This window comes from Halichoerus grypus, chromosome 14, assembly GCF_964656455.1.
Source record: "Halichoerus grypus chromosome 14, mHalGry1.hap1.1, whole genome shotgun sequence".
Taxonomy (NCBI): Eukaryota; Metazoa; Chordata; class Mammalia; order Carnivora; family Phocidae; genus Halichoerus; species Halichoerus grypus.
In genome coordinates this window covers 1,344,965-1,368,788 of record NC_135725.1, presented here as the reverse complement: position 1 = coordinate 1,368,788, position 23,824 = coordinate 1,344,965, and the positions used below count along the sequence as shown (strand labels likewise).

The 23,824-nt window shown below is 65.8% G+C and overlaps 1 protein-coding gene across 3 annotated transcripts in view; it reads right to left on the bottom strand.

The window, feature by feature from the left end:
- Positions 1-3,566: 3,566 nt before the first annotated feature.
- Positions 3,567-23,824, bottom strand: part of PHF2 (PHD finger protein 2) — an 84,032-nt gene continuing 63,774 nt past the window's right edge. For all 3 annotated transcript variants that reach the window (XM_078061683.1, XM_036113715.2, XM_036113717.2), the window contains 15 exons: positions 23,650-23,737; positions 23,173-23,279; positions 21,937-22,028; positions 20,173-20,262; positions 19,039-19,407; positions 17,236-17,355; positions 16,776-16,891; positions 15,235-15,413; positions 15,087-15,157; positions 14,285-14,448; positions 8,645-8,919; positions 7,361-7,456; positions 6,772-6,881; positions 6,042-6,456; positions 3,567-5,435 (listed from right to left, as the gene is read on the bottom strand). In XM_078061683.1, coding sequence (XP_077917809.1) covers positions 5,347-5,435; positions 6,042-6,456; positions 6,772-6,881; positions 7,361-7,456; positions 8,645-8,919; positions 14,285-14,448; positions 15,087-15,157; positions 15,235-15,413; positions 16,776-16,891; positions 17,236-17,355; positions 19,039-19,407; positions 20,173-20,262; positions 21,937-22,028; positions 23,173-23,279; positions 23,650-23,737 — 2,381 coding nt within the window. In that variant the 3' untranslated portion in view covers positions 3,567-5,346. The remainder of the gene's footprint in view (positions 5,436-6,041; positions 6,457-6,771; positions 6,882-7,360; positions 7,457-8,644; positions 8,920-14,284; positions 14,449-15,086; positions 15,158-15,234; positions 15,414-16,775; positions 16,892-17,235; positions 17,356-19,038; positions 19,408-20,172; positions 20,263-21,936; positions 22,029-23,172; positions 23,280-23,649; positions 23,738-23,824) is intronic.

Below are 23,824 nucleotides of genomic sequence, written 5' to 3'. Positions count from 1 at the left end.
GCCTGGCCCTGCTGCCCTGCCCAACTCTGAGGCCGCTCCCCTGCATTCGGCCCCCTGCTGCAGCCATCCTCAGATGGCACCCCACCTTGTCCCCACCTCAGGGCCTTTGCACAGCAACCCCCTCCTCTCGCAGAGCTCCTGCTCCTGGGGCCCAGGAACTGTCCTGCCTGGACTTGAACCCCAGTTCCACCAGCTGCGAGACTGCGTGCCTCAGTTGCCCCATTGGTGAGATAAAGACAGTGCTGGGACCTTCCACAGAGGACAGCGGCAAGCGTGAACGCACCAATACAGGGCTGGTGCCGACACAGGTCCTGGCACACCGGCCGCTTACGTAGTTTAGGATGGTGCGGACGTCCCTGCACTGCAGCGCGCTGCCCACTCACTTCCCGGGGCGGTTGCTGTTCCCTAGGCCAGCAGTGCCACCCTCGCCCCGGGCCGCAGCAGAGCTGAGCTCAGGCTTCCACCGACCGCGGAGCCTGGTTCCCGGCCCTCCCCTGCCCCCTGGTGGTCACTCTCGGTATTTCCCCCAGGCACCAAGAGCGACCCTTTCCTGCTCAGTTTGGGACTGGCTCCTCCCCAGGCTCCAGGCACCCAGGGGGCGGCCGTGCCCACAGTGCTGAGCTCCCACCTGCACGGACGCAATGGGAACGTGTGCCTACCGGGCCTAGGGCCAGGGTGGAGGGGCCCCCCGGGGAGGGAGTGTTCAGGGAGGGGCTCCCAGGGGAGAGGAGCCCCTGGGGAGGACAGAGTCCCAGAGGGACACCTGCTGCCTCAGGGCCTTTGCTCATGTTGCTAAAGACATTTTCTTCCCCCCAGGCGCTCCGGGGAACCTCTCAGAAGCCCCTTCTACCTGGCGTGTGAGCGGCCACGGAGCTGGCAACGGGCCGGTCCCGGCGCTCGCAAGGCCTGGGCTCTCCTCCGGGGGGGGAGCGGGCCCCTGCTCTGAACTCGGTGACCTCCTCGGCAAAATGGGCTGCTCGTGGGCCTCGACGATGGCTCCGGAGGGGTCTCGGCACAGCGCCCGGCACACAGCCGGTGTTTGCGAGCGCGGAATCCGGCTGAACCTCCACAGCCGAGGTCGGGGCAGTGTGTGCATTTACGGGCGCTGGGGCACCGGACGCCGGCCCCGTGCGGGTCAGACGGGCCAGGCCCAGGCGGTAGGACACGGCTCCAAGGGGCTGCGTGCACCTTGCTGTTTGCTCTTGCGAAGTCCACGGCGCTCCGGCGGCTCCCTCGGGGGCGGCCCTCCTCGGGGCGGGGACTGCGGACCGCCGCCGGCTCGTGCGCCTCCCCCGCCGGTGCTCCGCTCACGCAGCCCGCATGCCGCCGGGCCGGGGAGGCGGCGGGCGAGGGCCTCGCGTCGGACGCCCGAGAGCGCGGCCGCTGCGCGGGGCTGTGGAGGAGCGAGACGGCCGTCCCCCCTTGCGGCCGCCCCCCCTCGCGGCCGTCCGCGCACCACGGACCTGGCGTGGCCTCAGACCTGGCGTGGCCGCCCCGCCTCGCGGCCGCCCCGCCTCACAGCCGCCCCACCTCGCGGCCGTCCCCACCTCGCGGCCGCCCCACCTCGCGGCCGCCCCCCCTCGCGGCCGTCCCCCCTCGCGGCCGTCCCCCCCTCGCGGCCGCCCCCCCTCGCGGCCGCCCCCCTCGCGGCCGTCCCCCCCTCGCGGCCGCCCCCCCTCGCGGCCGTCCCCACCTCGCGGCCGTCCCCACCTCGCGGCCGCCCCCCCTCGCGGCCGTCCCCCCTCGCGGCCGCCCCCACCTCGCGGCCGTCCCCACCTCGCGGCCGCCCCCCCTCGCGGCCGTCCCCCCTCGCGGCCGCCCCCCCTCGCGGCCGTCCCCACCTCGCGGCCGCCCCCCCTCGCGGCCGTCCCCACCTCGCGGCCGCCCCCCCTCGCGGCCGTCCCCACCTCGCGGCCGTCCCCACCTCGCGGCCGCCCCCCCTCGCGGCCGTCCCCCCTCGCGGCCGCCCCCCCTCGCGGCCGTCCCCACCTCGCGGCCGCCCCCCCTCGCGGCCGTCCCCACCTCGCGGCCGCCCCCCCTCGCGGCCGTCCCCACCTCGCGGCCGCCCCCCCTCGCGGCCGTCCCCACCTCGCGGCCGTCCCCACCTCGCGGCCGTCCCCCCTCGCGGCCGCCCCCCGTCGCGGCCGTCCCCACCTCGCGGCCGCCCCCCCTCGCGGCCGTCCCCCCTCGCGGCCGCCCCCCGTCGCGGCCGTCCCCACCTCATGGCCGCCCCACCTTGCGGCCGCCCCCCCCGCGGCTGCCCCACGGACCTGGCGGGGCCTCAGAGCTCGGCCGCGAGGCTGTCCCGCGTGCTGGCGGCGGAAAGCCCCGGAGCCGGCGGTGAAACCTGGGAGGAAGGAAGCGTCGCGGCGGAGAGCCAGGCCCTCTGTAGGAAGGGACGAAGCAGCGGCCCTGGGGGCCCCATGGACGGGCTGGCCGGGCCCCGAGCGGTCTCTCCAGGCCTGCGCTGTGAGGAGGCTGGGCCGTCAGGTGAGGGGCTGGTTTGCAGCTGTGCTGGGCGCTGCCTGGGGACCCCCCTCCCACTTTACTGTCTGGGGCTGTCAGCGTCCCCTGGAGAAGGGAGAAGACCCCGCGGGTCACGGCAGCTCCCGGCCCCCGCCGCCCTGGCACAGGCACACCCAGCCGGGGACCATGTGGGGACCTCACATAGGCGGCCGCGGCCCCGGTGAGGCACGGGGTTCCCCAGGTGCAGCCCAGGTCGGGGCCTGGGGCCGAGGGGATGCTGAGTGGCACCTGGGAGCCTCTCCCCGGGCCCTGGGCCCCAGCCCCCAGACAACCCCTGAAGGTCCAATCTCGACAGCCGCACGAAGGTGGGGGACCCAGCAGTAGCCAGATGGCCCAGCCTCCAGGATGCGGGCCCAGGCACCCGGCAGCTGTGGGGTGACAGTGTGGGGGCCCCCGGAGGGGCCGCAGGGTAAATTCTGGCTGGATCTGGGCCGGGATGAGACAGCTGCGAGCAGGGTGAACGCCCGGGCCAGGGGTGTGCAGGTTACCGCCTCGCGTGGGATCCGGCAGAGGGGCTTGGGCGGTCAGGTGCTCCGGGAGAATGCCACGTCCAAGGGCCCAGCCATGTCTGAGATGCCCAACAGAGGGGCAGCCCCTTCCAGGCAGGAGGACAGGTGCCCGGAGCGCCCACCCTGACCCACCCTGAGCTCCACTGAGGTCCTGGAGGCGCTCCGCCGCAGTGCGGGCTAGAGGAGGTCTACCTGGATGGAGGGAACCAAAGCTCAGTCGGAAGAAGCGACAAGGGCACCAGGTTCTACGTGTCTGTGCTTCGTAACACATGGCACATGACGCACTGCCACCAAGAGCCCATCTGAATACACCCCCCACCGATGCTGTCAGCTGTGAGGGCTGGAGGCTCCCGGGGACGCTCCCGCGGGCTGGTGCGGGGCACTTGCTTCGGGCCGCAGGGCAGCGCGTGCTTTCCGAGGAGAATGCCGGCCGCCCCACCGGGCCCGCGCCGCCAGCCCCCGGCGCTCCCCCCCACCACCCCCACCGCAGGAGTAGACGCTGCCGGGTGAGCAGGAATGACACAGACATGGTTCTGTACAAAACCTGAAATATTTTTACTCTTTTAAAACTTTGATCTAAGCTGTCTTAGATCTCATGGACTCGATACAAGAGTAATATGAATTGGGAAATAAAACACTTTAATAGCCACGGTAAACTTTGTTAGAAATGTACATGTTGCCAAATAATAATAATAATAAACTTTAAAAAATAAAAGAGAGAGAGAGAGAACAGCTTGATGGCTGGGTTAGAGTATATAAATGTTCAACGAGGACGGGAAAGGAAGCCTCGGGGACGCCGGGACGGCACAGTGGGCGCGGCCGGCGCCCAGCGAGCTTGCCCGCCAGCCTTGGGGCCGGGCCTCGCGGACTCGGCGCCCAGGGACGGGCATATAAACCAAGCTCATAAGAAATGTACAAATATAAAAAGCTACAAACATTAATAAATTACAGCATCACAAAACACAGAAACACTTCACAAGGTGCTAAGTAAAATAACTGCATCCCCACCCCCTTCGCCAACGAGAAGGAAACAAAGAGCTGGTGTCCGCGTGGAGGCCTCCCCCAGCCCGCGAGGCTCGCTGCCGCCCAGACAGACAGAAGACCCCGGGGACACGTGTTTTTCAGGCAATACCTTAGTTCCTAAAAGAAGAAAGTAACACCAACGGGAACAGTAAACAGAAAGAAGGAGGCAAACCCAAGTGTTCGTCATACTCGGCAAAAAACTCGTATAAATGTTAATGACAGACTCTCTAGAAAGAAATCCCTAAAGATACTTTTACTCTTATAAAAAAGAAGTTATTTAAAAAGCTATTTACACGCTACATTCTATGAAAAATATGCTTCAGGAGATACATCTAAAATTAAAATACAGGATTGCCTGAGAAACAACTCCAGCCCCTCCGTGTCGACGGGCGGACGTTCGGTCCGGGGTCCACCCGGGGACTCGACACCAAACACGGACAGATGACAAGACAGACGTGCCGGGCCCCGCGTCCTCGGGCCGCCCCATCGCCACCCACCCCGCCAGGCGGGGTGCCTCAGCTGAGAAGTGCTTCTCGGAGTGTAGCCCGTGGGGCAGCGTTGGGCCCACCCTCATGGCTTAGCCCGGGCCACCAGGCCCCACATCACGGCTGGGCCCAACCCTTCTGGGGAGACCCCATGATGGCGCCCCCACCCACTAACACACGGACCCTGCTGCCAGCCCCAGTGTCCCGAGAAAGACCCTGGCCATTCAGGGCACGACACCCACCATCCGGCCCGCCACCTGCCGGCCGGGGAGCACAGAGGCCCCTCTCCTGGCCGGGCCGCACACTCTCTGGACTGAGAATCACTTGGGAAGAGTAGGGGGGCACATAATACCCCATTTTCTCCTCCTCTTCCTCTCTAGTGTTCTTTGCCTTTTTTAAGCCTCTGGAGGCTACCAGCCTGTGGCCAGCTCAGACTCTGGGCCTGGTGAGCATTGGCTCACTCCTTCCTCGAAGGACTCGTGCTCCCGCAGAGCTGCAGAAGCCCTGCGATCACACCCACACTCAGGGGTGCCCGGAGGCTCTCCTGAAACTGGAATGGTCCTCAAACAGGCAGGGCCGAGTTTCGGGAACTGGTCACTCTAAGCAACTTGAGAAAGGACGTCTGTCCACATTGGTGAGCTCCGCCTGCTGAAGCAACAGATGCTCGTATGGGGGGAGTGGTGGCCGGGAGGGGGCCAGGCCCTCCCCCGGGTGAGGCAGCGTGGCCACCCTCCTGGGGGCTGATGTTCTAGCGGGGCTCCGGGGGTCCTGAGCGGAGCAGAAGGATCCTGGCTTTCCAAACTTTAAAGGAGCAGTTTTCCGTTCCGATGAATTTTCAAAATTTTTCCAAGCCTCTGCTTGGCGGTGGCCATGCCCTTCTTTGTACGTTTTCCTGGAGGCAGAGGAGAAGACAGGAAAATGCCAGGTGAGCGAGAGGCCAGAGGAGCCCCTCCTGGAGCCCCCACCCTCTCCAGAAGGCGGGCCTGTGGGGCCTGAGCCCTGGGCCCCCCCAGACCCTGCAAAACCACCAGCGGCCAACGAAGTGCCCTGCTTAGAGGCTGCAGCGACCAGGACGGGGGACGGCATTACTCCAGAGTGACGCCCGTCCCACCTCCTGGCAGGAGCCACGCTCCTTGTGTCCACGGCCGGCTGGGACTCATGGCCAGGGTGCAGGCACACTGGGGGCCTGGGGGTGAGAGTGGGGGGCATCCAAGGGACCTAGTCGGCAGTCCCACTGCCAAATCGCCCGGGGGAGCCTGGAACCCCTCAGCAAACTGCTGACCACACCCCGACTTCAAGCCAGGCCCCAAAGCTGAGGCCACCAGACCAGCCTCAGCACTGTGAGGGACCACAGCTTTCCATCTTGAAAGGGACCGTTTCTGGCACACGCTGGCCACGTGTGTGGCTACAGACACGGGGCCACGGGGGACGGGGCAGGCCTACGGGCACCTACGGCACACCCCAGAGCAGGGCCGCTCGGGGCATGCGGGCACGGTACCTTTGGCAGCGGCGTTGTTGGGGGATGATGCGGAGGGCCGCCTCTGCGAGAGGAAGACCCCAGGGGCCATGGGCTGGGAGGCACGGCCAGCCTGGGCCCCTGCAAAGGCTCCGGCCGCGGTGTACTCGTGGTCCGCCAGGCTGCTGCTGTGTGCCTCGGGCGGGGGCTCGGGCGAGCTGCCCTCCTGTGAGGCCTGGCTGCTGGCCGCGCTGGTGGAGGCCGGGGTGGTGGAGGCCGGGGTGGTGGAGGCCGGGGTGGTGGAGGCCGGGGTGGTGGAGGCCGAGGTGGTGGAGGCCGAGGTGGTGGAGGCCGAGGTGGTGGAGGCCGGGGTGGTGCTGGTGGAGGCCAAGGGGGAGGGAGTGTTGGGAGCCAGCTTCCTTTTGGTGTTCTTTTTCTTCCTGCTCTTCTGCTCCTCCTTTGAACAAAGCGTATGGGCCGGCTTCAGCCGCTGAGGAACTGGACCCAGCAGCAGCCCAAGCCCCACCCCCATTCACCATGACCCCCAGAGCAGCGCTGGGGCCCGTGCGGGGACCAGCACGCCCCCTGCGTGAGGGGATGTGGCACAGGCACTCAGCTGCAGTGGACATGCCCCCCCACCCCGCTCTGAGCCGCCAGGGGACGTGCTGCCCGCTCCCACCTGCCCAGCCTCCCACTCCCAGGGGTCAGCAATACTCGGATGTCCCCAGGCCTGCGACAGCTCCCAGCCTGGGCGGGCTGGGCCCCTCCTCACCTGCTGGGACAGCTTGGCTGCGGCAGCTGCCAGCCCGGTCTCGATGGAGGCCACTCTGGTGCCCTCGCGCACAGGCCTGTCCTGCCTTGGAACCGATGGGCCGACCCTCGCTGCAGGAGAGAACACCCGCCTGCTTGGAGCAGCTGCCCAGCCCCTGAACCCCCCTCCCCAGCCCCCTCGGCCCTGCCCCAGTCTGTGCCCGAGTCTCCGGGACACTTCACAACTCAGGGAGGGTCAGCATGAGCCCCGACGTGAAGGGCCCCCATGCCAACAAGACGGGAGAGAGCAGGAAGGGGTCACAGACGGTGGACGAGACCCCCACCCATGGGCTGCTGTGACCCAGCCAGGTGCAGAGATGGCCTTCCTAGGGCTGCTCATTCAGGACAAACCAGGTGAGGGACCGGCCCCCACAGGGAGCCCCCCATTGTCCACCCCACTCGCAGGAGCTGGGGTGCCTTTGGGGGAAAGTGCAGCCCCAGTCAGGCTCCCGGAGGCAACCAGCCCCACCAGCACCCCTCACAGAGCCAGGGCCGCAGCCTGCAAGCCAGAGGGACGGGCGGGGGACACGCTGCCCAGCTCCGGGCACTACCTGTGGGGCTATAGGGAGCGTCGTCAGAGCCTTTCCTCCGCTTGGACCGGGACTTGAAGACCGGACTGTCCTCGTCAGACTCCAGGGAGGGGTAAACTAGGGAGACAGGGGGAGAAAGGCCTGAGCCAGCGGTGCCATGGGGGGACGGGGGCTTCAGGCAGCCAGCCGACCTTGCGAGCCACTGTCCCCCCTGGCACCTCTGCCACACGCTCAGGCACGGGCGGCCCCAGAACCGTCAGGCCGAGGGCCCCCCGAGACCCAGGGAGAGCAGGGACTGGCCAGACAAGAGGCCCCAGCAACCCCCATGGGCACTGCCCCAGCCTGCCTGCAGTGTCCCCTGTGCTTCCCAGAACGCCCCCTTCTCTGCTGCTGAGTCCACTGGAGGCTGCCGTCCCAGCGAGTCTCCGAGGAGGGAGCCCCACTAAGCTGCGTCCTTCCATCGGGGCCCGCCCTGCCCCCCACAGGAGTCCAGAAAAGGCGCTCACTGCTGTCAGTCTGTGTCCAGCAGACGGGGCCGGGCCAGCCCCCCTTGGGAGGGCTCTCCAGGGGCAGGAGTGTGAGCTCGGGGCATCCTACACACCCCTGCGAGGCAGGCCGAGGTGTGCAGGCAGGTGCGCACTCCTGGCCCCCCCCACCCCGGGCAGCCTGGAGCCCCCCCTGAGGGACAGCCTGGAGGGCTGTGGTGGGGGGTGAGGGGTCATGCCCTCAGGGTCCCTGCTCTGCCCCCCTCAGATGTGGGCCACCGGGGGCCTCGGTGTTGTTATTCACACAGAGACATGCAGGGTGGATGGGGTCTCAACGTGTCTGACCGCACGGCCGCGTGGCCGGTCCTCAGAAGGCAAGACGGGTATGGACCCTCAACCCAGCACGCCCCCTCCTAGGTCCTTGCCTGGGGGCACCACGGCCACACAAAACCCCTGCACCGGTGAGCACGGTAGCAGTGTCCACAGGGGCCAAGAGGAGGAAGCCACCAGGCGACTGCGAGCAGCCGACGGTGAGCACGTGTGGCCGCCCGCGCCGACTGGCTGCGCCGTGACGAGCCCGTGAAGGACCGCCTGCACCCAGGACACGATGCACGCAGACGGGGGCACTCGGGGGCCAGGGAGGGTTCCCTTCTGGGTGGTGACAATGCGCGCCCTCCACTGAGTCACGTGCTTCTGAAGGCGGACCTTCCTCTCTCCTGAAGAAGGGCCAGGGTCTCCGCCCGAGGACGAGCCCAGCAGCACCGCGGGGGGCCCCTCCAGGGGGGCAGGCCGGAGCCCGCCCGCACCCCCCAGGGCTCACCGTAGTCCGAGTCCCTGAAGCAGGCGTCCAGGTGGTCCTGCTCCTCCTCGTAATCGTCCAGGTCCACGCTGTTCTTGGCCGCCCTCTTCAGCAGCCGCTTGCCCGCGCTCTTGCCGCCACCCCCGTTCTTCCGGGCACCGTGGGCCGCCAGTGAGCTGCCCTTGGCCTGGCCGGCGCCCCACGTGGTCTGCAGGCAGGAGTCAGAGGCCTGCAGGTTGGCCATGGACAGCATTCCCTGAATGGCTTCCTGCGTGCTGGGGGAGGCCGGGGGCTGGCTGGAGGCACAGAGAGATAGGCACTCAGCCCACGGCCCACAGCCCACAGCTCTCGGCCCACAGCCCACGGCACTCAGCCCATAGCCCACAGCCCACGGCCCTCAGCCCACAGCCCACAGCCCACAATCCACGACCCTCAGCACTCAGCCCATAGCCCATGGTCCACGGCACTCAGCCCACGGCCCACAGCCCACAGCTCTCGGCCCACAGCCCACGGCACTCAGCCCACAGCCCACAATCCACGACCCTCAGCACTCAGCCCATAGCCCATGGCCCACGGCACTCAGCCCACAGGCCACGGCCCATAGCCCATGGCCCAGCCCACACTCCACAGTCCATGACCGTCAGCACTCAGCCCATAGTCCACAGCCCACAACCCTCAGCACTCAGCCCACAGCCCACAATCCACGACCCTCAGCACTCAGCCCACACAGCCCATGGCCTACAACCCTCAGCACTTAGCCCACGGCCCACGGCACTCAGCCCACAGCCCACAGTCCACAGTCCACAACCCTCAGCACTCAGCTCATAGCCCACAGCCCATGGCCCATGGCACTCGGCACTCAGCACTCAGCCCACAGCCCACGGCCCATGGCCCACGGCACTCAGCCCATAGCCCACGGCCCACGGCCCACAACCCTCAGCACTCAGCCCACAGCCCACGGCCCACGACCCTCAGCACTCAGCCCACACAGCCCACAGCCCACAACCCTCAGCACTCAGCCCACAGCCCACAGCCCATGGTCCACGGCACTCAGCCCACAGCCCACAGCCCATGGCCCACGGTACTCAGCCCATAGCCCACAGCCCACACCCCCACGGCACTCAGCCCATAGCCCACAGCCCACAGCCCACGGCACTCAGCCCACACAGCCCATGGCCCACGACCCTCAGCACTCAGCCCATAGCCCACAGCCCATGGCCCACAGCACTCAGCCCAGAGCCCACAGTCCACAACCCTCAGCACTCAGCCCACAGCCCACGGCCCATAGCACTCAGTCCATAGCCCACGGCCCATAGCACTCAGTCCACAGCCCACGGCCCAAGGCCCACGGCACTCAGCCCACAGCCCACAGCCCACGACCCTCGGCACTCAGCCCACAGCCCATGGCCCACGGCACTCAGCCCATAGCCCACAGCCCACACCCCCACGGCACTCAGCCCATAGCCCACAGCCCACAGCCCACGACCCTCAGCACTCAGCCCACAGCCCATGGTCCACGGCACTCAACCCACAGCCCATGGCCCACAGCACTCAGCCCATAGCCCACAGCCCACACCCCCACGGCACTCAGCCCATAGCCCACAGCCCACGGCCCACGGCACTCAGCCCACACAGCCCATGGCCCACGACCCTCAGCACTCAGCCCATAGCCCACAGCCCATGGCCCACGGCACTCAGCCCAGAGCCCACAGTCCACAACCCTCAGCACTCAGCCCACAGCCCACGGCCCAAGGCACTCAGCCCACAGTCACGGCACTCAGCCCACAGCCCAGGGCTCATAGCCCCGGCACCCTCCCACCCAGTGGCCAGAAGACAGCATGGGGTGCAGCACAGTGGTGGCTGATGACTCCCACTTAGAAATGGCCAGTCCTCTGTCCCCACACTCTGCAGGGACAGAGAAGAGCGTGGAGAGGGAACACAGGGAGAAGTGAGGGAGAGGAAGGGGGCAGAGAGAGAGGGATGCCCGTTCTTGCCTCTGATCACAACTGCTCCCTCCCACCCGTTCTTTACGCGACGGCCACATGTCAGCTCAGCCCCAGCTCAGCTCCTCTCAGTCACTCCACGGGTGCCCAGCTTTCCCTAGGCCGCCTCCCGCTGACCTGACCCCCGCACCTGCTGCCCTCTGGCTCCAGGCACTCCTGCCCCCGGTGTCCTGCCACACCCTCTGCCTGCCCCATGCCTACCCCCCGTCACCTCCTCCCAGCTGCACCAGCTCCCCTCCCTCCAGGACCTGCTCTGGCTTCCGAGAGACCCAGTGAGGTTGTGCCACCTGGCACCGTGCTCTCTGCTGGCCTGGGCTCTGGGAGGGGTAGGCAGCCCTCCCCACCTACGCCCCCTCCCCGTGCACAGCAGGGTCCTGGATATGGCTGGATGGGGAGAGCGCTCAAAGCCCAGGCCTGGGCTCCTCCAGAAGCTTCGCTCACCTCCTCATCCCAGCAGACCCTCCCATGGGATCCCGCTGGGCCTCCTCGGGGGACCTCCTCAGCTACCAGCCCAGGCAGCTCCCAGTGGCCCTGGCCCAGCAGGCATCTCCCCTTAGGGGCCATTTCTGGCCCTCGTTGTTGCCCATCACCCCAGGCTTTGGGCCACAGGGGACAGGACAGTCCACCCTGGCCTGCAGGGCCCCCAGCCAAACCACTGCATCGGGTACTCCTGGGCTGACCCTCCCTCCACTCCCTGGACCCCCAGGAGACAGGACCAGGAGCCAGGCATGGGGTGGGGGACCCATAGGCCGGCTTAGCCCTCCTCCCCATCACAGACCGAGAACGCCCAGGGAGCGGCGGCAGGGTCTCACCCTGATGTCTGACCTGCAGGCCCCCTCCTGCCTGCCCCATGTGCCCCCAGGGGATGGACCCACCCGCAGGACTACTGTGACCCCAAAGCAGCACCCAGAGTGTCAGTCCACACAGGCCCTCCTGGGGGTTCTGCGTCATCTGCATCTCACGCCACTCCCTCCCCACCCCCATCCCCACCTCCAAGTGTTTGAAGCACATTTAGTAAGACCCTTAAAATGAAGAGGGGCCATGTGTCCCCACTCAGAAATGGAAGCTTCCCAAACCTGGGGCTGGAGGGTTGGGGGAGACTGAGTTGGCCCCAGGGAGCAGATAGAGAGCGCCCCTGCAGGTCCTGGGGGCCCAGTGAAGCAAGCTTCGTCAGAAGCCGTCCTGCCAGGTCCCTGCTGGGCTCCAGGCCAGGGACTCTGGCCCCCCCCAGGCAGCCCTCCACAAATACCACCTCCCTGGGTCCTGTCCCAGACACACCGGACCTCAGTGTTCTGGTTTCTGCTGGAACCAGACTGCACTGCAGTTTCAAAGCCAAAACAGTGGGAAAATCAGTCCGGTCAGACCCCCTGCAGAGTCGGGCGCTCCTGGCCCCTCCGCCCCACCCCTGTGATGCAGCCTGCCCCGTCCACGCTGCGCGGGCACAGGGCCGTCCAGATCTGACCAGGAGCACACAGCATATCCCTGCTGCACCAGACCACCGACCTGCACAGGAGACGGCAGGAGCCCACGGCCAGCCCAGCACCCACTACACCCACCTCTCAGGTGCGGATGTGGCCCCATCAGCCCCGCCCTGAAGGTCTGGGCCTCCTCACCCAGCCTCGAGGCTGGGCAGACACCAGGCTTCCCGCAGGGACAGGAGGGCAGGGGGCCAGGACACCCAGTGCGCGCGTCCCCCGCCCCGGAGCCGGCGTGGTCCCAGCCCCGCTTGGCTGCAGCCGACAGGGAGGCCCGTGGAGCCCAGGGCCGCATGCGGCACGGGCCGCCGGTCTGTCCACACGGGGAATCAAGAAGCAAAATCTAACCAGAGCACATGGAAAATAATCTCTTAATCCTCCAATTATCATACCAAAATCCTCTCCCCCCACCCTCAGCGGTAAACACTCAGCAAACCATCCACAAGAAATTAACATATTTCCCTCCATTTTTTTCAGCTGTTTTTTCCCAACAGCGAAAACTTAAAACAGAGCAAATGGACCATCAAAAACTGACCTGCTCTCCAAATGGGAGATTGGGGAGAGGAAGTGCCTGCAGCGGACCGAGGGGGGTGGGCCTGGCAGGCATGTGTGCACACGTGTGGGCGGGCCTGAGTGCTCACGTGCATGGGGCACATGTGCATGTCTGCAGAGCTGTGAGCAGCGCACCCACTCACAGGCCCCCTCCTCCCCGGGGCTGAGCCCAGGCCGCAGTGCCCGTGTCCCCGCACCTCTCCGGGGTCTGAACACAAACGGCTAGCTGAGGTGTGGGCTGGCCAAAGTCCCTCCAGAAGAAAGGCACCCCCAAGGCGGTGCGGGGCCCCCCTGGAAAGGGGGTCACAGTCAGACTGCTCCCAGCAAGGGGGCCTCAGGCCAGGTCCCGCCCAGCACCTCCGTGCAGTGAGGGGCCCACTCTGCACATCGACAGAAACCAGTGCGCGCCGAGCAGGAGCGCACACCCGGACGGCTGCCCACGCGGCCAGCCACGCGCCACGCCCCCGGGAGAAGGCGCCTCCGGCTGTCTGTGGACGCAACACGGCGCACAGAACAGACGTTCCCGAGAGAAGGTACAGCCACTGGTCAGCAGGAGCCCTTCCCAAGCACGGCCGAATCCACCTCCTCGGCCCCTGTGTGTCTGTCACCGGCTGGGTGTGCGGCCTCCCAGCGGACTCGCACAGCCCTGGGACCTCGCTTCTGCAACACGGTCTCGGAGGCAGATGGAGGGGACCGAGCACCGCGCAGGCCTTCCTCGGGCAGGTCACCCCTGCCTGGGTCGCCTCCCAGCAGCGCGGCCTTGAGCAAGCTGCCCTGTCGCGGGAGTCTGCTGCATCCTGAGGACCAGCAGGGCACCAGCCCCCAGGGCAGCGGAGGTCCCCCCGCCGGGGAGGCCCTGACCCCTCGGTTATCTGTCTGTGATACTTATGAAAATCCCACTTAAAAAAAAAATGACCACAATGCTTAAAAACGTTTAACTGAATGGAGAAAGACTTCAACTGGGACCATCACCAGAGAAACGAGCCGAGGCCCTTCACCCAATAAAGCGCAGAGGGGTCAATCCATTTCTCTCACATCAGAGGCCTGGGCCAGGCAGGCCTGGGCAAGAGCGATCTTGCCACCCGGGCCTCCATGGCTGCAGCGAGTGGGCTCCCTGGACGCACATGGGGACTCAGGGACAATCTGGCTTGGTCCCCATTTGCCCCCAGTTGGGTGTGGTCACCTGGGAACCTGGCAGATCCAGCCCTTCCTCGAGGCTCTTCTGTCCCCAAGCTCTGAAGCGACCGTCTCCCTCCCTCGGGGTGAGGTCTCTGCAGCCTTGGGTCCCAAAGACACCAAGTGCCCTGGACCGGGAGGCTGGGCATGTGCCATGGGAAGTTTACTGCATCACCTTCACAGCATTTGGGGCGTGTCTAGAGAGACACAGCTGGACGACAGAGCCCGGAGCCCAGCCCTGCTCCTCCGCAGGCCGCCAGGTGCGGCAGCCCCTCAGACGCTCTCACACGGCCCCCCAGCCTCCCCCACGCCTGCCGTCTGGGCGTCCAGGAGCTCTGCCCACCCTGGGGGCCGGTGGGACTAGCCCCCACTCAGCTCCCTGGCCAGCCGGCACCCTCTGCTGAGTGGGTCCCGCTCTGGGCGCCTGACTCTGGCCGGGCCGGGCTCCTGCGTACCTGCTGGGGTTGTACTCAAGCGCGCCGACCTCCTCGCTGGCCTGCAGCAGGTCCAGGATGCCCGCGGCCGAGCCCACGCCCTCCTTCTTCCCTTTGGCGCTGCGGGCGGGCTTGGAGTCTGTATCGATGTGCAGCGAGCCCTCGTCAGAGGAGCCGTCACTCTGCTGCGGGGACAGAGCCACGGGTCAGGGGGGCTTGGGGGAGAGCTACTGTTTCCCTCTGGCCAGAAAAAGCCGTTTCCCACAGTTTATGAAGAGCCAGCCTTTGTAATGAGCACTGCGGGCGGGGCCGGGCGCTGGGGCTTTCCGCCAGGACCGCAGGCCTGTCCCAGAGGACGGAGCCGTCGCCACGCCCTGCTCTTTGCCCGTGAGCCCCAGTCCTGACCACAGCCACGCGAGGAGCCGTGTGGCTGGGCAGGGAGCCGGTGGGGGCTCATGCCCACGCTCGGGGAGCCCCGTCAGCCCCTGGCTGGTGGCTCCTCAGTGGGAGGTGGCCCAACTTCAGTCCCCACAGCACAGTGCCAGGCCTGGCCCCGCGTCCCCTCATTCGTTAGCTTCATGGCGGGCGGCCACTCACAGAGACCTGCACACCTCCGCGTGCCCCGTCTTCATCCCTCCTCCGCGAGGCCCGCGGCCAGGACCCAGGCCACCCTCCCCATGAAAACACCCGAGACAAGGTAGAAGAAGACCCCTTTTGCAGCCCACACACAACGCCGTCAGCCAGGTCCCGCTGCGTGGCAGGACCGCCCGAGACAGGGACGGACAGCTGGCTCGGCTCCTGGGCCCGGCACAGGTGCGCTCACCTTGTAGAGTGCCGAGTCCAGCTTTGGCTTCGTAGTGGGCGTGGCCAGAGGCTCCTTCCCGTCCAGCAAGACTGAAAGCACAGCAGACGTGCGTCTGGTGGAGGCCTCGGGAGGACGGCCCGCTCCCCACCCTCACGCCCTCACTCACAAGACAAATCTCTCTTGGGGGTGCTCCTCTTCCTCCTGATGGGAAACTCATCAATCTTGAGCTCCCCGTCATCCGACACGTACTCGTACTCGTCCCGCACCGGCTGGGGCTTGTCCTCCTTGAAGCTCTGCACGGCCCCAAACACGCCTGGGCTGGGCTGTGGCTTGAGGGCCTTGGAGCTGGGGCGGCAGGAGCGGGTCATTCAGCGCCCCCCTGCACCCCATCCTGGGCCTCAGAGGACCAGCAGCTGGCCGCACACGTCCCCGTCCCATCCCCGTCCCATCCCCCGGGCTCTTCCCGGACGCCGTGGCCCCAGCGAGGACGGCGCATGGCCCACGGGGTGGGTGCCGGCCCTTCCTCGGGCTGTTGGAGGGCGTGCCCCTCACCGCCCCCCACCCTGGGGTCCAGCACCAGCTCGGTTTCAGACGGAGCCAGTGGCCCTGGTTCCCTGCGGAGCTATTTCGGAAAAATGAATTCCGCTGTCCTTCAGCTGGGCCTCCCCTCAGGGCGAGGCAGGGCTCCGGCCGTGCCCAACCATGGGGACAGCAGGCCGGGGCAGGGCCGTCGTCAGCTGCAACGGGACGGCTCCCAGTCCCGGGGGCGGGCAGCCCTGTGGGATGTGGGCGAAGCAGCAGCACACACATCTGTGACACGGTTGGAGTCCTGTCCGCGGCCACCTCCCCCGTCTCCAAAGCCCCCGGAGCCCAGCACCTGAGCTTCGGACCAGCACCAACATGCTCAGGGCCATGAGGTCAGGGCACCGGACCCTCGGACCAGACCCGCCCCACCTGCTCGCTGAGCAGCCTCGACACAATGCCAAGAGGTCTCAGGAATAAGGCCCCATCGTCCCAGGGCCCCAGACGTTGCCTGGCCCCATTTCCCCACCACCTGCAAGGAGGAAACTGAAGCCCACGGCAGGACGCTGGCCCCCTTCCCACTGGGATGCACTGCTTCCTACCGAGGGGCGCCCACCCTGACTTCAGACTGAGCAAGCAACGGCATGAGGGACCACGCTGGTTGGGGCATGTCAGCGGGTGAGGTGTGGCTGGCCTGCCAAGCTGGTCGGCAGATACACACCTGTCCCACGGTCTGGAACCCAGACGTGCCCACTCCCACACACACACCCTCCCAGGCTGGGTGCTCCACTTCTCAGCACAATGTCACCTCCTCCAGGAAGCCCTCCTGATTTTTCAGGCCCCAGAGGCCCCACAAATCTTTCCTGCAGAGCCCCCATCTCAGCCATAATTTTAGGTACATTTGAGAATACCGGGTTCACACTGGCCTCTGGGCCCCAAGGCCAGGGCCCTGACCCACCCTACCTCTTCTCTCCCAGCCCAGGACAGCAACTGGGCTAACAGCCACCGAGTCATGCTCTTGCCCTCTGCCCCCTCTCCAGCCGTCAGAGCCACCAGCCTGGGAGGCAGGGAAGGGCTCTCCCAGCCCAGGAAGGGGACCTCACCTGGGGAGCCCTCCACGAGGGCGTGTGTGCTGTGTGTGAGCATGTGTGAGGGGGGAGCGCGTGTGCATGAGCGTGCACGTACCCCAGCAGTCTCTTGTTGAAGGAGAACGAGAACTTGGGGTCCTTGCTCCCTGACAGAGGACACTTCTCCAACTTCTGCTCTTCCTCCATCTTCAGCAGGGAGTCAGGTTTGCTGTTCTGAAAAGCAAACCCAGGACCCTCCTTGAGCCCCATGCAGGCAACCAGTGGGCCGAGCCTTTGCGATAGGCCAGCCTCCTCCCTCTGACCACATCATCCAGAAACCCCCCTTCTCTGTAGCCCGGGGCCTGCAAGACACTGTCCAGCTCCAGGGAGTGCGAGTTCAAGCAGGGCCGTCCGCCGACTCGGACAGTGGCACACCCGGCCCCTTCAGCCTGTGCCTACGGAAGGCAGCCCCATGGAGGCCACGCTCACACCTACACCTTCACTGCCCGCCCTGGGGACAGGTGGACACACACCTCCTCCCACACCACCAGGCCCACACACATGCCCGCACACCTCACCTTGTACTTCCACTTGGCTTCTGACTTGCTCTTAGTTTGCTCTCGGATTTCTAGCCTCTCCACGTCATTCTGCGAGCTGATCGCCTCCTTGTTGGGCACACTCAGGACGCTCTTTGTGGCCTAAGAAACAGCAGTCATGACCCAGCAGTGGACGTGGGAGGGTGTCGGGGATCCGTGAGGCTACAGGGCAAACCAAGAGCCACACAGCACAGAGCCCCTGCCGCCCCGCTGGCTCACATGCAGCAGCCCATCCACTCACCCACCTATCATCCCACCCACCCACCATCCACCCATCCATGCACCCACCACCACCCACCCACCCATCCATCCATCCACCCACCCACCATCCACCCATTCATGCACCCACCACCACCCACCCACCCACCCATCCATCCATCCACCCACCATCCACCCATTCATGCACCCACCACCACCCACCCATCCATCCATCCATCCACCCATCTATCCATCCATCCATCCACCCATTCATGCACCCACCACCCACCCACCCATCCACCCATCCATCCACCCATCCATCCACCCATCCATCCACCCACCATCCACCCACCCATCCATCCATCCATCCACCCATCCATCCATCCATCCACCCATTCATGCACCCACCACCCACCCACCCATCCATCCATCCATCCACCCATCATCCACCCATTCATGCACCCACCACCCACCCACCCATCCATCCATCCATCCACCCATCCATCCACCCACCATCCACCCATTCATGCACCCACCACCCACCCACCCACCCATCCAACCATCCACCCATCCATCCATCCATCCACCCACCCACCCATCCACCCATCCATCCACCCACCATCCACCCATCTATCCACCCACCATCCACCTACCCATCTATCCATCCATCCACCCATCCATCCACCCATCCACCCATCCATCCACCCGCAATCCACCTATCCATCCATCCATCCATCCATCCACCCATTCATGCACCCACCACCAACCCATCCATCCATCCACCCATCCATCCACCCACCATCCACCCATTCATGCACCCACCACCCACCCACCCATCCATCCATCCACCCATCCATCCACCCACCATCCATCCATCCATCCACCCATCCATCCACCCATCCATCCACCCAACCATCCATCCACCCACATGCCCATCCATCCATCCATCCACCCATTCATGCACCCTCCCCGCTTCCTCCCTCTCTCCCCTATTCCTGCCATCCATCCATCTGTTCATCTGTTCATTCATCCACTCTGTCTTGAGGAAGAGAAAACCGAGGTGTCCCACTGCAGCCCTGTAATGCTGTCACTGACCACCCCCCACTCCGAGAAGTGGGTAACAACCTCCCACTCAATGGGGCTTGGTCTCGGGCTCATGGTCCCTGAAACCCACACCTAAGGGCCTCTGGTCACACCGGTAGGTCCCCAGGGCCAGGTCCGCCTCTCTCACTGTCTATAGGGGCTCAGGCCCCTCAAGTAACTGCCCACATCATAAGTCTCCCTTCTGCCTCCATACTGCCCTCCACTGGGCACCTGACCCACCTTCAGATCTCAGCCAATGCCTGGGCCCCAGGAGGACCCAGCCACCTCAACCCTGCAAGGGACCCTGTGTGGTGTCCCCCATCCCAGAACAGACACCACTGCCTTCCCTGTGAGGCTTCCTCCCCACTGCACCAAGCTCACCGGAGCACAACCCACCTACCCCGAGCCTCACAAGGACACAGCAGCCCCAGCTCCGCCCCACAGGCCAGCCCCCGAGGTGTCTGCAGACCCTCTGCCCACAGACAGGAGGGTGAGATTACCCACCTTGCCTTTCTTGGGAGGCTCGATCTTGGTCAGCGCCTCCTTGGTGTGGGCCTCCAGCAGGTCCAGGTTGGGGATGGTGGGTGAGGCTGCCCCCCTGCACTTCTTCCCTTTCTTCTTGCCCCCATCCTTGAGCTTCAGTGATTTGGGGGGCTTCGGGGGCTTGGGGGGTTTGGGGGGTTTGGGAACTTTGGATGGCTTGGGCATCTTCACGGTTTTGGGAGTCTTTTTTTTGGATACTTTCTCCAGGAAGGACCGAGGAGGGCTGGCTTCAATAGGGGATGGGGGCTCCTCTTTCTCCCGGTCCCCAAAACAGACTTCATCTGAGGAGATGGCCGGGGTCACTTCGGGTCGGGCGGCCTTGGAGGCATTCTAGGGAAAGGAGAAGGAGAGATGGCCAACCACCTCCTGCCAGGAGGGCCTCAGCCCAGGCTGTGGGGGACACTCCAGCAGAAAGGACCTCTGCCTACACCATCATACAACACATCCGTCTACACCACCCATGGGACATGCTGACATCTATCCTACAGCATCGTGTGACACGCTCACGTCTGTCTACATCGTCGTGTGACACACATCTGTCTACACCATCATACAACACATCCGTCTACACCACCCATGGGACATGCTGACATCTATCCTACAGCATCGCGTGACACGCTCACGTCTGTCTACACCATTCTGTGACACACGTTTGTCCTAGAGCATCCATGCAACATGTTCACATCCATCTACACCACTGTGTGACACATTCATCTGCAGTACCCGAGTGACAAGGTGCCATTCGTCTACACCATCAGCCATCTGACCCCTCTATCTCCTTGGTGGGGACTGCCATCCTATCCTGCGGCACGGAGAGGCTGGGGGCAGTCCAAGTTCACACAAGCAGGGTCTCCAGCGGCTGGAATTGTCCTCCCTCCAGACCCCTCCCCACCCACGTGGAGAGCTCCGGCCAGGAGGCCACGGGCAGCCACAGGTGCTGCGGAGTCCCCCTCATGCCGGTGACCCTGCCTCAGAGGGCTGGGGGAGGAGCCGTCTCAGACACGGCTGACCCTGGCAGACAGCTGTGGGGAGGGCCAGGCCAGGCAGGCAGAGGGTTCCCCGGCCAGGGCTGGCGGCCCCCCGGCTCAGTCCTACCTCGCTGAGGCGGATCTCTTTGGCGAGGTCTTTGATGAGCTGGGAAGGTTTGAAGTGCTCCGGGAGCTCGTCCTCATGCTCCGCCAAAGCCTGAAGGGCAGCACACGCAGGGCCGGCGGTCAGCTGCCCAGTCCGGGTGCCGACGTCCACCTGTCCAGGCCACGCTGCCCCACCCCCTTCCCACCCAGAGGGTCCCCGAGCAGGCTTGACCGCCGAGGATCTTGCTTCACCCACACTGTCCCTCCAAGTCATCTCCTGCCTACCGACCCAGGACCCCGGCAGCCCAGACAGGCACGGGGGAAGGGCTGACGCAGGCAAAGACTGGCTCCCCGAACGAGTCAGCCCCCAGCCAGACTCATAAGAGGGCTCTGCCACCACCCCTCTCCACAGGGGGAGGAACAGGGTCCCAGAGAGGACGAGGTGTCCGAGGCCACCACCAGCTGGGCAGCGGATGCGGGCCATCCCGTCTTCCTGGGCACAAGGCTGCTATCTCTGGACTTGTGGCTGAGGTGAGGTGGGAGGGATACCAGACACGGTTCCAGGCCTTGAGGCCAGAGATGTGGCTGTAGGACAACCCTGGGAGGTTACCAGACAGTGCTGCTGGGGGTTCCTGGGCAGGGGGGGGACAGTGCTCTGGGAGGGCCCTGGGGGGGGACAGGACAGTGCTGCTGGGGGGGGCCCTGGGGGGGACAGGACAGTGCTGCTGGGGGGGGCCCTGGGGGGGGACAGGACAGTGCTGCTGGGGGGGCCCTGGGGGGGACAGGACAGTGCTGCTTGGGGGGCCCTGGGGGGGGACAGGACAGTGCTGCTTGGGGGGCCCTGGGGGGGGACATGACAGTGCTGCTGGGGGGGCCCTGGGGGGGGACATGACAGTGCTGCTGGGGGGGGCCCTGGGGGGGGACAGGACAGTGCTGCTGGGGGGGGCCTGGGGGGGACAGGACAGTGCTGCTGGGGGAGGCCCTGGGGGGGGGACATGACAGTGCTGCTGGGGGGGGCCCTGGGGGGGGACAGGACAGTGCTGCTGGGGGGGGCCGGGGGGGACAGGACAGTGCTGCTGGGGGCGGCCCTGGGGGGGGACAGGACAGTGCTGCTGGGGGGGGCCCTGGGGGGGGACAGGACAGTGCTGCTGGGGGGGCCCTGGGGGGGGACAGGACAGTGCTGCTGGGGGCGGCCCTGGGGGGGGACAGGACAGTGCTGCTGGGGGGGCCCTGGGGGGGGACAGGACAGTGCTGCTGGGGGGGGCCTGGGGGGGGACAGGACAGTGCTGCTGGGGGGGCTCTGAGGGGGGACATGACAGTGCTGCTTGGGGGGCATGGGGGGGACAGGACAGTGCTGCTGGGGGGCCATGGAGGGCACTGGGCATACTGTCAGGGGTACCTTGGGGGGTAAAATGCCATGCTGCTACAGGGGGCACAATGGGGGGACACAGTGGAAAGGGAGGCCCACATCAGAGAGTGAAGCCCACTTCTGAGCTGATGCCTAGGCTGGCCAGGGAGGCCAAGAGGCTCTTCCCATCTCCCGCCCTGAGTCCAACCCTGCCCCCGCCCCTCAGGTGCACTCAGCACCATCTCCACCACCCACCCTCCTCCTACAGACTCTCCAGGCCCCCCGGCCCCCAGCCCTCAGGCCAGGAACTGCTTCCAGCACCCCCACCCCGCTACAGGTGGGCAAGGGGCACCCAGCAAAGGAAGGACCAGCACTGGGGAGGGCTCCCCACCAGCCACACTCCCCTCTGCTCGGGGACAACCTGGCCCACCTCCCTACCTGCTTCTTCGTCCATGATCTAAAAGCACCATTGAGAATTTTAGCTCCTTGGACTAAATGGGGGGGCAGCTGCTTCCCAGACTTGTGAGAACCTGGCGGGAGGTAGAGGGGTTGGGTCAGACTGTGCGCCCCCTGCAGGCGACCTCACACGGTGGGCAGGGGCGGGGTCAGGGCTGGACCTCCACCCACTGCCACCTGCCCAACTGCCAACGGTCTGTCTTGGAACCCCGGGGACCTGTCCGAGATGCCCTGTGAGGGCAGGACCGGCCCTCCCACCGTCCACCCACAGGGCCTGTCCCCTCCGCCTGTCCCCCGGCCCACCTTAGTGAGGGGCCACAGGCGTACCCCACCTCACACGGCCTCTGCACAGTGGTGGTAGCTGGACTCCCACTGTGGCCACGGGGACAAGCACCGCCTCTGGAGACGCCCCTGGGGGCTGGGTGAGCCCCGCAGAGAAGGTGCCAAGTGCCCCCCTTCCGGCCGGGGAGCTCACTGCAGAGGCAGAGCTGCCGGACCTCTGAGCCACCAGGGGACTGGCTGCTGCTCTGGGCCCCTGACGGAGGGGCGGACCCAATGGTCAGCGGTCATCCATCAGGCCATGCCCAGGGTCTGGCTCTGTCCACACTGCCCCAGCCCACCTCCCTGCCACGGGCCCCCAGGGCAGCCCCCATGGGCTCGCTCCTAGGCACGCCCTCTGCCAGGGTGAAACTCAGGGATCTGAATTTGGGGATGGACAAATTTCACTGAAACCTGACCAGGCAAGATCAAGATCCATCTCTTTAGCCTTCCCATCTCAAACAGGAGCCCGAGTACAAAGGGATCCGGATGAGGTGGCTTCAGCCTGCAGGGGGAATGCAGCCCGGCCGCTGGGGGCCGGGCACTGACCCTGAAGGCCGGGGGTGGAGGGCAGGGATGCCACAGGTGTCCCTCAGCTGCAAGCCCAGAGCCAGACAGACCCCCAGGCCTCTCGACATCCGGAATGAGCCCCATCAGCAGTCACGTGAGGCTATGCATGCCAGGCCCGGGAACACACATCCCAGCGTTCTTTCCAAAACATCAACAGCCCCGCGGGATGCCATCCGGCCTCCCGCTGCCCCGCGGGGCTCAGCCTACCCCAGGGTCTGGCCGCCCGGCTGCACGAAGCCATAGCCATTACCCACGCCCACATCCCCGAGCCCCACATGCAAACCAGCCACCTGGAGCCGCCATCAGAGACGCCAGCCTGCACACCCGTACCTTTGAACGCCTCCAGCAGGTGCTTCCCCATGTACCAGCAGGCTGTTTCAAAGTTGGGAAACTGAGTCAGGCTGCCCAGTTTCAACCTCCTTTCCACTTCGTATGCTCTGGAAACCATAGCAAACAATTGTCCAGGGCACTCAGCACTGAGCAAGTGACACTAAGGATGAGCCCGTATCACAGCCAGGAGAAGGCCACACCAAGGCTGTGCCACTCTGCCCCCCACCCTGCGTGGCTGGGTGGAACAGGGGACCACATCGGAATGACTGCCCTGCGGCCAGTGCCCGGGAAGAGGCCTTTCAACTCACCCCACACCCTCCAAGGGCCACAGAGGCTGTCCAGGAACCAGGTCACCCAGGGGCCCTGGCAGGACCACAGAAGAGGCTAATGGCATGCCCAGAACTCAGGGGAGTGCCACCACACTGGCCTGGCAGCAGGGACCCCGGCTGGGTGGGACCGGGGCAGGTGTGGCCCTACCTCATCTGCATCTCCACGCTCAGGCTGTGGAGGAAATGTCCCGCGAAGGCCAGGCAGTCCACAGGTGTGAGCGTGGCGTAAATCCAGCCTGGCGAGGCAGGGACGTGGCTAGCCCTTCAGCACGCTCTCAGGCCGGGCTCACAGCCGCCGCCTGGCCTGACCCCGGCCAGCATGA